This window comes from Halichoerus grypus, chromosome 15 (genome assembly GCF_964656455.1).
Source record: "Halichoerus grypus chromosome 15, mHalGry1.hap1.1, whole genome shotgun sequence".
Lineage (NCBI taxonomy): Eukaryota > Metazoa > Chordata > Mammalia > Carnivora > Phocidae > Halichoerus > Halichoerus grypus.
The window spans coordinates 43,719,225-43,732,439 of record NC_135726.1 but is presented as its reverse complement, the minus strand read 5'-3'; the positions used below and the strand labels follow the sequence as shown (position 1 = coordinate 43,732,439).

At 35.6% G+C, this 13,215-nt stretch overlaps 1 protein-coding gene across 6 annotated transcripts in view; it reads right to left on the bottom strand.

The window, feature by feature from the left end:
• The window catches only part of LSM14A (LSM14A mRNA processing body assembly factor), a 58,690-nt gene that overhangs the window by 19,778 nt on the left and 25,697 nt on the right, over positions 1–13,215 (bottom strand). For all 6 annotated transcript variants that reach the window (XM_078062831.1, XM_036118572.2, XM_036118579.2 and 3 more), the window contains exons 2-3: positions 10,487–10,650; positions 7,026–7,155 (exon numbers count right to left, since the gene is read on the bottom strand). In XM_078062831.1, coding sequence (XP_077918957.1) covers positions 7,026–7,155; positions 10,487–10,650 — 294 coding nt within the window. The remainder of the gene's footprint in view (positions 1–7,025; positions 7,156–10,486; positions 10,651–13,215) is intronic.

Here is a 13,215-nt window from a genome sequence, read left to right as displayed (position 1 = left end):
AACTCTCTGAGCCACCCAGATGCCCCCTTTCTTCAAGACTATTTTGGCTATTCTAGGTTTTGTATTTCCACCAAATATTAGAATCAGCATGTCAATTTCTCTCTCTCTTTCTTTCTGAGAGAGAGCAGGAGTGGGGGTGGGGGGCAGAGGGAGAGAGAATCCCAAGCATGCTCTGTGTCCAGCGCAGAGCCCAACATGGGGCTCGATCTCATGGCCCTGAGATCATGACCTGAGCCAAAATCAAGAGTCAGATGCCCAACCGACTGAGTCACCCAGGAGCCCCCTGTCAATTTCTATTTTAAAATGTCTACTGGGATTCTATTTACTCTGTAAATCAATTTTGGGAAAAATATCACCTTAAAAATAATACTGAATTTTCCAACCCACAAGCCTGGATCAACTCTCCATTTATTTAGAACTTTAATTTCTCTCAGCAATATTTTGTTTTCATTATAGAGCAGTTTTCTCAGCTTCAGCACTACTGACATTTTGTGAGGAGTTGTCCTATGCACTGTAGGATGTTAGGTAGCATCCTTGGCCTCTACCCTCTACATACTAGTATCCCCCAGTTGTGAGAACCAAAAAGGTCTCCATACGTTACCAAATGTCCCCTGCAGGAGGAAGATAAAATTAACCCTCCTCCACTGAGAACCACTGTTGTAGATGTTTTCAAATATCTTCTGTTATATTATTTCCTGGGTATCTGATGTTACTGGTGCTAACTGCAAGCTGTGGTGCACTTTACATTTCACTTCTCAACAATCTGTTCTAGATCACATGTCAATAAACTTCAACTACAAGTGACCAGATGATAAATATTTAGGCTTTTCAGGCCATATGGTCTCCGTTGTAACTACTTAACTCTGCCTATGTAGTGTAAAAGCAGCCATAAACAACATATAATAAATGGGTGTGCCTGTATTCCAATAAAACTTTATCAAAACAGGAGGCTGGTTGGATTCAGTCCACAGATCACAGTTTGCCAACCCATCTGTTCTAGAATAAAAAATATAGTTCATTTTGTATATTTACCATGTATTCCCTTACCATGCTAAATTCACTTATTCATTCTAATGGTTTGAATATTCTTTTGCATTTTCTACGTACACAATCATACCTCCTTCAAATAGAGACATTTTTAGTTCTTCCTTTTCAATCTTTGTATCTTTCTTTCTTGCCTTTATGTATGTAAACTTTTCATTTCACTGATTAAATTTAGGAAATTCCCTCCCATTCCTCAGTTGTTGATAAGTAGGTGCTGAATTTTATCAAATGCCTGTTCTGTATCTCTTGGGATTATAGTTTTTCTCCTTTATTCTGTTAATGTGGTAAATTACTAATAATTTTCAAATGTTAAAACAACTTTGCATTTCTGAGATTACTTTACTTTGTCATTATGTACTATTCTTTTTATGAATTGCTGACTTTCACTGCTAATATTCTGTTAAGGATTTTTAAATATATGTCCACAGAGATGGTGGGCTGTAATTTTCTTTTCTTGTAATGACCTCATTAGATTTTGGTATCTTAGTTAGCCAGGATATCATGTTTTTATCACCTCCTGTTTGGGTTTAGGAAAGTTGTATTTTTCAAGGAATCTATTTTACCTAAGATGTCAAATTTGTTGACATAAACTCATCCATAAGATCTGTTCTTTAAGGATCTATAATGATATCTACTCTTTCATTCCTCATATTGGTAATTTGGGTCTTCTTTTTTTCCTTGATCAGGCTTTGTTGATGTTATGTATATTTTGGCTTTTCTTTTTTTTATTTGTTTATTTAAAATTCTTTATTTAAATTCAATTTAGTTAACATATGCTATATTACTAGTTACTGGGGTAGAATTCAGTGATTCGTCAGTTGCATATAACACCCAGTGCTCATTACATCAAGTTATTTTGGCTTGTTTCTTTTCATTGATTTATGCTTTTAATTTTTTCTCCTTCTACTACATTTGGGCTAATTTTCTTTCCTTTTTTCTTAGCTTCTTAAGCTGGCAGTCTAGAGCACTAATTCTAAAACATTCTTATTTTCTAATACATGCATTTGAAAGTATAAAATTTTTTAAAGGTGTAAAATTTCCTCTAAGCTCCACTCACAAATTTTGATATGCTGCATTTTATGATCACTAAAAAGTATTTTCTAATTTCTCTTATGCTTTCTTCGATTCATTAGTGATTTATAAGTTTGCTCAATTTCCAGTTAATTGGAATTTTTCAAGTTATATTTATTTATTTATTAAGATTTTATTTATTTGACAGAGAGACAGAGATAGCGAACACAAGCAGGGGGAGTGGGAGAGGGAGAAGCAGGCTTCCCGCGGAGCAGGGAGCCCGATGCGGGGCTCGATCCCAGGACCCCGGGATCGTGACCTGAGCCGAAGGCAGACGCTTAACGACTGAGCCACTCAGGCGCCCCTCAAGTTATATTTATTTAATTTATGGTTATGAGAACATACCATGTATGATTTCAGTCCTAAATTTATTTTTTATTTTATTTTTTTTATAGAATTTTATTTATTTATTTTTAAGATTTTTATTTGTCAGAGAGAGAGAGAGAGCACAAGCAGGGGGAGCAGCAGAGGGAGAGGGAGAAGCAGGCTCCTCACTGAGCAAGGAGCCCGATGTGGGATTTGATCCCAGGACCCTGGGATCATGACCCGAGCCGAAGGCAGACGCTTAACGACTGAGCCACCCAGGCGTCCGTCAGTCCTAAATTTAATGTAACTTGTTTTATGGCTCAGGATTTGATCTATCCCATTAAGTGGTCCATATTTACATGAAAAGAATCTATATTCTACAATTTTGGGGTGCACTATTTTATAAAAGTTACATCTAGGATTATTAAAGCTTCCTGATGAACTGTCCTCTGTACCATTAGGAAGAATCCTTCTTATCTCTGGTAGTACCCCTCATCTTTTAAGTTTCTTTGTCTGCTGTTAATTTGTCTAACATAGTTTTCTTGTTATTAGTATTTGTATGATATGCCACGCTGTTTTTTATTTTCTCCTCTTTCAGTGTATTTCTTATAAACATTACATAGTTAGGTCTTGTTATTTTTCTGAGTTCAGTTTGATTATCTCTGCCTTTTAACTGGAATGTTTAATTCCCTTACACTTTATCAAAGTGGATCTTGAACAATCCTTAGTCTGTCAGCCCCAATGTATGAAATACTCAACTGGCTTTATGCTAACTATAAAGTTCATAAGCCTGCCTTCTAAATGTTCATCAAAATGATCTAAATTTTCATTAAAAATTAATCTCTATGAAATACTAGAGACCTAAGAGAATCATTGTCTAATATGGCTTGACTATGTTTAACCAGCTAAAATGTACCCATTTGTCTGTCTATTCAGCCAACAGCTCTCAGTCTTGTCCACAGGGTATTATGAGACTTAGCATGCCATGGCAGTTTTGCTGTTTCCTTTATTGTGGGGTCATTAATTTTTCCTAAGGATCCATAAATTAAAGTCAATAAAGACCTAATCTTTGCACTTAAGAATTATTTTAGCATCAGCTTTAAAAAAATAATGTTTTAATTCTGTCTGGTGTATCATTCTTTTCAATGTATGAGAGTATCTGTTTCCTCACTATCTTGCAAAAATACCATATATACACACTCAAACTTCTGGGCTTTTGCCAAATTGATAGTGAGAAATGGTGCCTCAGTACAGATTTAATTTATGTATCTCTTATCATAAGCAAAACTTAAGCATTTTTCCACATATGAAGGACATTTGTATTACTTTCTTTCTGAAAAAGGCAAAGTTAGTTCCTAACACGTGCCTCTTTTTCTGTTGGGTTGTAGGTCCTTAGTTTTGGAAGCCCTATAGATGTTACAGATATTAATCTTCATGATATAAACTGCAAAAAAAACCTGTAAAAAGACTATAACATATAAAAATTAAAATGGAAAAAAATTTTCCCAAATAGCAAGAGTTTCCCTGATTTAAGCTTCCTTTTTAAGTCAGAATACTGTACTGTATTCTTACAATAAAGTAAGCTAAAGAAAAGGAAATGTTATTAAGGAAATCATTCGGGGGCACCTGCATGGCTGAGTCATTTAAGCGTCCTACTCTTAGTTTCAGCTCAGGTGATGATCTCAGGGCCGTGAGACTGAGGCCTGTATCTGCTCAAGATTCTCCCTTCCTCTCCCTCCCCCTGCTCACACATGCTCTCTCTCTCTCAAATAAATATCTTAAAAAAAAAAAAATCAACACGGTAGAAAAAAATACATTTACTAATGTATTTATTGGAAAAAACCCACGTGTAAGTGGACCTGTGCAGTTCAAATACATTTGCTCAAGGGTCAACTGCATTAGGGATCAAAAACAAGAGGCTTGGATTAAAATCTGGCTTAATTCATGCTAACACAAACCATACCTGAGTTAACTCCTTTTCTAAAAATCACCTACCACCTTAATCAGTAATTTTCTTCCTCCTCCTCATTTAACAACTTCTGAATATTATATATAGCTCTCTAGTCACTCCACAAATTATCCTACCAATATGGAAATCAACAAATGAAAAATAATCATCTACTGCAAAAATTACTCAACTGACATGGAAAATACAAATAAAACCCTCTACCTTTGTGACACCCAAAGAACAGTAAACTAGCAACTCCCAATAATATCAAAATTAGATAAAAGCATTTATAAGAAATAGATACTCTGATTAGAAAAGCAGGCTCTGAAGAATGGTAGAAGCAGTATTTACTATGTAACACTATATGCTAGACCCTATTCAAATGCTTTACACATATTAAGTCATACAAACTTCACGGTAATGTACGAGGTTAAGTGCAGTAATAATCTCAATGTTAGCCAACTACTCAATTTAGTGAAAGGAGTCTCAAAAGGATAATTTGCAACTGCCCCTTATTTAAGTCCTCAGAATAGGATTCTAACAGTTATAGCTAACAGGGTAAATCGGGATTTACCAAATTCCTACATCATCACATTAGGAGACATTTAATTAGTTAACTATGGCAATGCCAAACTTTAAGACTTGATTAAAATGGTGACTATGAGAGGTCTCCATTATAAAGGCACAATGTCGTCCCCTCTGTAATTAATTAACTGTGGGATGATATTTTAAGGCCATTTTAATACTCTGTCCAACACTGTTCACCCAATGATTTTAGCATCCACTGATAATCCTTGCTAATTAATACACTGGATATTACAAAAATGGTGATTTTTTGTATCTACCATTCCTTCTATTTGTTAGCTGGGACTTTTCTGTTAAAAAAGAGCATTGTTGGGGCACCTGGCTGGCTCGGTCGGAAGAACATGTGACCCTTGATCTTGAGCCTCACGTTGGGTGTAGAGATTACTTAAATAAATAAACTTAAAAAAAAAAAAACAGCACTGTTTTCCCTTCTTTTCTCAAGGGGCCCGTGTTCCTTCTAGTGGGGAATGGTATTTAGAAACCAAGAACTGGGTCTACACATATTCTTTGCTACAGGGTATCACTGCTTCTAAGTCCTTTCTATGAACAGAGTTAGGAAATAACCAGTTTTAAAAAAGTTCACATTCATGCTTCCAATTCACATTCAACACCACAGGGTTCTTCCTTACTCCTATGTTTCTTTCTCCCTTCTCCAAGGAAAGAACAGCATTTCCCAACAACATCACTATATTAGTCATTTGCCCTATCCTATAATACATACAAAACAGTTTCAAAATTAATACCAATACCACTACCAATTACAAACCCTAAGTCAAGGGATTTTTACAGTTTCATTTGTTCTTACAATATACCCCTACTAAGAGTGTAAAAGTTACTTAAATTCTTTTTTTCTGTGTGGTTATACTATCAATTTGATATAAACTTAGCACCAGTTATTTCTGTTTATAGCCATTCAATTTTAGGATTTATTTTTTCCCATCCTTTTTGATTTTGTGAATAAGCAAAACATTTACATACTTGAAAAGTCACAACTACATAAAAAAAGTATATTTATAAAAAGGAATTAATTTTAACAAAACTTGTTAACGTGCTAATGGGTTTCAAGATACACCTGAAACTGGATTTGTGATGCAGAGAAACAAGGTAAACTGATAAATGGTTATTTCAATTGAATTAAAAAAGATTAAGGGCTAGAATTTGAGATTTAAAAAGTTATTCTTGGGGCGCCTGGGTGGCTCAGTCGTTAAGCATCTGCCTTCGGCTCAGGTCATGATCCCAGGGTCCTGGGATCGAGCCCCGCATCGGGCTCCCTGCTCCATGGGAAGCCTGCTTCTCCCTCTCCCACTCCCCCTGCTTGTGTTCCCTCTCTCACTGTCTCTCTCTCTCTGTCAAAATAAATAAATAAAATCTTTAAAATAAATAAATAAATAAATAGTTATTCTTTACTATGAAAATTTCTACTAAAGAGCTAAAATGCACAGCTATAAAAACAAAAAAATCAGAGCTGATCTGATTATATCTAGCTTTCTCTTTACAGTGTTCATGTTTCTAAAACATTGTTACAATAAACAAAGCATCATGCCCTCAAACATGCTATGTGTGATTATCTTTTCACATTCTACCTAATATAAATACTCCTTAATGGCATTATTATTCCCTAATAATAGCATTATCTCCAACCCCCTTTTTGAAAACCCATCCTGTTGGAAAAAAATGCTTATTTTATGGTTTTTTTAGATTATTTTTCTAGTAATCTCTACACCCAATGTGGGGCTCGAACTCATGACCCCGAGATTAAGAGTTACATGCTCTTCCAACTGAGCCAGCCAGGTACTCCGGAAAAAAATGCTTATTTTAAATGGAGATATCTTATGTAAATTTAAAATAACATTCAATGATATTTGGCAATTGAACAGATCTAGATTTAAAAAAAAAAGTGACTATTCTGAGAGATGACCTTTATAGAACCACTAGTTATTAAGGACGTTAAATAAAACCTTTAAATTAATAGGTTACAAAAGGAACACCAAACAACATGTCTGTAAATTTATGGTAAAGACAGGTAAATTTAAGAAAAAAAAAAAAAGAAAAAGAAAAAAGCACAACATACCAACACCGACAGCACCAAACTGCTGCCCGACTAATGAACTTGGACTGAACTGACTGTATGTCGACATCCTGCCAAAAGGTCCATAGGAACCCACTGACTGGAATGAAGAAGTAGATGAGCCTAGTGAAGACTGAAGAAAGATCATGGGTTATTTTTCCAGGCTCTATACAACATGTATATAACGAAAAAAATTCGAATATTTACATTTTTAAAGAAGGTTTTAAATTATAACTATTAGATACAAAAGCAATTATAATAACTTACAACATGCACTTAATATCAGAACAGTTTAACAACCTCCTGATTTCAATATTTGTATATGTGCCAATTATACTTGATGTGACTTATAAATATATTTTTCTATAGTTAAGTAGAGTTAAGAGTTTTATAGCAAGTTTAGGAAAGACTGAAAGAAAAGTTACTTGAATAAGTAAAGTAACTTTGTTTTAAGAAAGAATATGGGAAAAATTACATTTGGTTATACTGAGTTTTAGTCTGGTGCTGACAAAAATAAGGTATCTCACTTGTGATTTTGCTCATATTTCAATCATCTGAAGTACACTATTAAATTTACAGGACAGAGATGCAGAAACAAACTATCCCACACGAGACCATTTACATTTTTATTTTTTATTTATCTTTTAAAGTAGGCTCCATGTCCAGCATGGAATCCAATGTGAGGCTCGAACTCACAACTCTGAGATCAAGACCTGAGCTGAGATCAAGAGTCAGATGCTTAATCAACTGAGCCACCCAGGTGCCCCATGACCATTTACATTTTTAAAATATATTTTTCATTAAGTTAAACAACATTTTACAAAAATTTCAACTTACTAAACCTAATATATATTATAGAACGTATATATGCATATTATATATTCATTTATCTTCATATAAAATATCTCATAATACAAATATGAAGTGTACTAATTACCAAAAGGATATAAGCTCATTGATGGTAGGACCTTGTCTGTGTGTTCACTGCTAGTATCAGGCACATGGCAGGTGTTCAATAAATACTTTTGGATGTATGAATCAAAAGGTCAAAAGTCAAAATTTATGGTGACTGGAAGAAGTTATTCAACACCAGTTTGACTTGTTTTCTTGGTTCTTCGGACTCCATAAAGCTGATAACTTAAATAACTATTTCCCTGGAGAATTATCAGAAAATCTATACAAGAGAGAGTCAGATAATACCACTCTTTGGTGTAGGCCATCTCTATTAAAACGTGTCTCTTCTCCCCCATTTAAGAAAATTCACATTTTCTCAGGATTCCTTCAGGCGTATTTCCTTAAAAGTTAGACTTAACAAGGGGGGGGAAGAGGAGAGAATTTCTCCAATTTATAAGAATAAATTTAATTATTTCTTATTAAAAACATATTCAGGAAAGATAAATATATTAAATAAATATTAAAAGGTACTTTCTCTTTTTTTTCCATTTTTTACAAGATTTTATTTTTAGGGCGCCTGGGTGGCTCAGTCAGTTAAGTGTCGGTCTTCGGTTCAGGTCATGATCCCAGGATCCTGGGAATGAGTCCCGACATCAGGCTCCCTGCTCAGCAGGGAGTCTGCTTCTTCCTCTCCCTCTGCCCCTCCTCCCCACCTGTGCTCGTGCTTTCTTAAATAAATAAAATCTTGAGAAAAAAAAAAGATTTTAAGTAATTTCTATGCCCAACATGGGGCTCAAACCCATAACCCTGAGCTCAAGAGTTACACACCCCACCAAATGAACCAGCCAGGCACCCTTCTATTTTTTTCTATTTAAAAAAGATTTAAAAAAAATCTTTTTTTTTATATAATTTTATATACCACTTATTTTCTTTAGAAGAGTTCATTAGGTATTTTAATATTGGAAGTAAGACAAATCTTATGCAAGATAATATATATTCTAAGAATCTGTTTTGTGGAAAACTAAGATTTCATCACAGCATAAAACAAAATTAATTTAAAAAAATCTAAAAGTATTACAGTACTTTAAAAAAAAAAATCAACAAGCATATTTTAGTGCAAATGACCAAAGACTGACAAGAAAAAGGGTTGAGAAGAAAATGGATCCAAGAGGAAAATCATGGGGGCCATAAGCTTTTAATCAGCTATGCCCTAAAATGAAAACACTCCTACATCAATCTGCTTCCTCTGCTGTTATAACTAAAATTCAGGCAGTTTCTATATACTTCCAATTATCATGTAAACAAGCACTGTAATAAATATCCTCCTTAATTCATAACTTATAATCTTTTAGAAATCATGTATTTGTTTTTAATAAAATATAAATTTTTTATTTCTTTTACTGAGAATCCTTAGGGTCTTCTTTTTTCATACCTTATTTTATTTCTTTATTTTAAGATTTTATTTATCTGTCAGAGAGAGAGCACAAGCAGGGGGAGCGGCAGGCAGAGCAGGCAGAGAGAAGCAAGCTCCCCGCTGAGCAGGGAGCCCGATGTGGGATTAGATCCCAGGACCCTGGGATCATGACCTGAGCCAAAGGCAGATGCTGAACAGGCTGAGCCACCCAGCCATCACGTTTTATACCTTATTTAGAGAATCGAGTAATATACCTATGTGTGTTAAAATCCCTTTATGTTTGTGCTGTATTATACAATACTGCATGCGTATTATGTTATATATATGTATGATACCAATATGATTTATTACTTTTTTTCATTGAACCTAATAATCTCACCTAAGAGTAGCCATTACCACCCTGGTTTGTAATATGAACCAAATGTGAATAACATAGTAAGTGACATGGATCCTGGATTCCAGAACCAGACTATCTGGTTCTGTCCAAATTGTGGCTCTATCTTAATTTACTCACTTGTAAAAAAAGGAGAATTATATAGTTATACTATAATTATAGTACCAAGTTCAGAGAGTATTGTGAGGATTGACTTACTGTATGTGCAGTAGTTTGAATAGTGCTTCTCATACAGTTAGACCTCAATAAATGTAAGCTATTTTAACTTGCTAAAATTAGAAAATATTTTATGATAAAAATAAATCCCTCTGCTATTTCTTACTTTATTTTTAAAATTATTTTGTTTATTTATTTGACACAGAGAGAGAGAGAAAGCGCGAGAGCAGGAACACAAGCAGGGGGAGTGGGAGAGGGAGAAGCAGGCTCCCCGCTGAGCAGGGAGCCTGATGCAGGGCTCCATCTCAGGACCCTGGGATCATGACCTGAGCCAAAGGCAGATGCTTAACGACTGAGCCACCCAGGCACCCCAAATTTCTTACTTTATTTAGTCCCAACTTATGATCTAAAGAAAAAAAACCTAGATGAAAACATTATCCAGGTATTTTAGGTCTAGGTAACTAGGAAATGATAAGCACACGAACATTCAATTGAGGAAAAACAAACAAAAACACCCCAAAACCAAAATAGAAGAGAGGTAAAAGCCAAGACTAGCCATGTACTTGAAGTTTTCTTGCACTCCAAGACAAATTTACTATCAGATACCTGAACGATAGCTGGGTCCTGAGGCAAAGAACATTGTGGTTTTGGTGGCTCACAAACAGTGAGGTCTTTAATATCACTCCCACGGAATATGATGTATTCAAAGACTTCATCTCGAGGTGGTATTGGACGATCTGTTGGTCTGTCTTCTGTACCAAAGGACCGAACTGGTGAGAAAACAGAGGATATGAGAGATATGTCTACTCATCATATTCACGTAGTGCCTCTTAGAAATGCACTCTTCCAAATACCAATAAACAGCAGTTCTTAAATGTCATCTGTGAGAAAATATTCATTAATCTGTAGCTCAAGAAATTTTGTTTAAAAAAAGAGGAAAATAGAGTGGGTTCTGCCTAGAGCTAAAAGAGCTAAATGTACTCAATTTAAAAGACAATCTGTATTATGAGGTCATGTTCTTCCTACATTTTTATTTATTTATATCTTTGGTGGTTGTGGTGAGAGAAGGTGTTAAAAATGTCCTCTTTCATTGTTGATTTATTTTTAATATCATTCAGCAAAATAAAAAATTGGCAAACCTATGTGAGATTTCTTGTTGGGGGGTGGAATGGCAAGTGAAGATTTCTCCGTCCACAAAATCCCAAAGTTTGGGAAATTAAGCTTTTGGATTAAGAGAAGACAATGAAGGGAACATCGATCTCAGTGAGTGGTAGGTCCTCTAGAAGCCAAGCCAAGCAGCTGTCAGGTATTCAGCCTCAGGGGACAGCCTGAAAGGCCCTAGTTACCTAAAATACCTATCTCATAATTAAATCGGATTATTTCAACACTTAAGATAGCATTACTCAAAGTTAAACTGTGGACCACCTACACCAGGGTAAGCTGGCTAAAAAGATTTTTTTTTTTTAAAGGTTTTATTTATTTATTCGACAGAGAGAGAGATAGCGAGAGAGGGAACACAAGCAGGGGGAGTGAGAGAGGGAGAAGCAGGCTTCCCACTGAGCAGGGAGCCCGATGCGGGGCTCAATCCCGGGACTCCAGGATCATGACCTGAGCCGAAGGCAGACGCTTAACCGACTGAGCCACTCAGGCGCCCCTGGCTAAAAAGATTTCTGGGATCCTATTCAAATACACTGAATCAAGACGTTCTGAGGAGTGGGTCTATAAATCTGCATTTTAAACCAATTCCTCAAGTTTCTTATGAATACTAAAGTTTCAGGTTCACTATCTTAGACTTGTGAAAATGTCTGCATCCATACAGAAGTTTCAAATAAGAAGTTTGAGAGATCATGTATTATCTATTTAACAATGTCCTAGAGGGATTAAACCCCTTAAGACTGTGCAACGTTTTGAATGTATGCATTTTTCTGTAGAACTGATCCAGGGTTAGATTAAATATGAATATCATTTCATTTTAAATAATGCCTCCCTCCTAAAAAGTCTTTCTATTACTTATGATACTTCCAGAAAAGATGGTTGCATAGATGTAGGCTTGCAGGAGGATATCCTTCCCTAAAACTAAATAGCCAAAAAGAGTTAAAATATCCCTAAACTAGGAGATCTCACATTTATAGCATGAAATTTTATTAAAACGTATCACTCCAATACTGAATGAGTTAGTCCAAACTGGAAGACCAATCCGAGAATCCATATGCAGCATGACCTGAGAAATGCTCACTGGTACCTCCACATTAGTAGATGGGGACAGGAGCATGGATGTGGTAAGGGAAAAGATGTGGAATACCCTAGTTGAAGTTCCTCCTCCCCTAGTGGCCAAAGAGTACTTTATAACAGCAGGAGTAAGTGACAAGGTTCTATATTTTGTCCTTTATCTTAAAGGAAGAATAAAGAGCTAGAAAAATCAGGATTAAGAGAATTACATACAAATCAGTATCACCCCTAACCTCAGCAGCGGCAGCAGCATCACCAGTACACCATGTATACAGCCTCAGGCCTCATTAGTAATACACTAGTTCATCTTGAAGCAGAGGGAGGAAAAGTCAAAGTCCTCCTTTTTTTTTCCTTAAAAGATTATTTATTTATTTGAGAGAGAAAGAGAGAGAGAACAGAGCGCGCGAGAGAGGATAAGTGGGAGGGGGGAGGGGCAGAGGGAGAGGGAGAAGCAGGCTCCCCACTGAGCAGGGAGCCCGATGTAGGACTCGATCCCAGGACCCTGGGATCATGACCTGAACCAAAGGCAGATGCTTAACTGACTGAGCCATCCAGGCGCCTTCTCAAAGTCCTCCTTGTACAAAAACCACCGACAAGCTCCATTAGGTTTTCCAAGGCCTAACGAAACCATTCAAAGTATACCCATGTGTTCACTAGACAGATGAAAAATCCATTCAGGATTAATATTTGTCACAGGAAATAGAAGAAAATTTCAAAAAGAATTGCTTTACCTTCTTGAGAAAAATAAAATTCTTATGATCAAAATGACACTGAAAAGAAAAGGTAGCATACAGAGTTAAGGAAAGAGAAGAACAGACAAGACAAATGTAACAGCAGAATAACTATATCAACAACACAACAGTCAAAGCAGTAAAACCAAGTCATTAATAGAGAACAATTCTGAGAAAAAGGAAGTAAGATGTAAAGAAAAAGTACAGAAATAAAATGGTTGAAGATGATTGTTATGCAGATCCAGACAAGAGAATAAGAGAAAATATAAAGATGTAACAGAAATTTCCTGACATGAAGACCTAAATTTGATCAAAAGGTTTTGCTGTATTTCCAGAAAAAGATTTAGTTCACTATAAGCTATAGAGAATTATCCT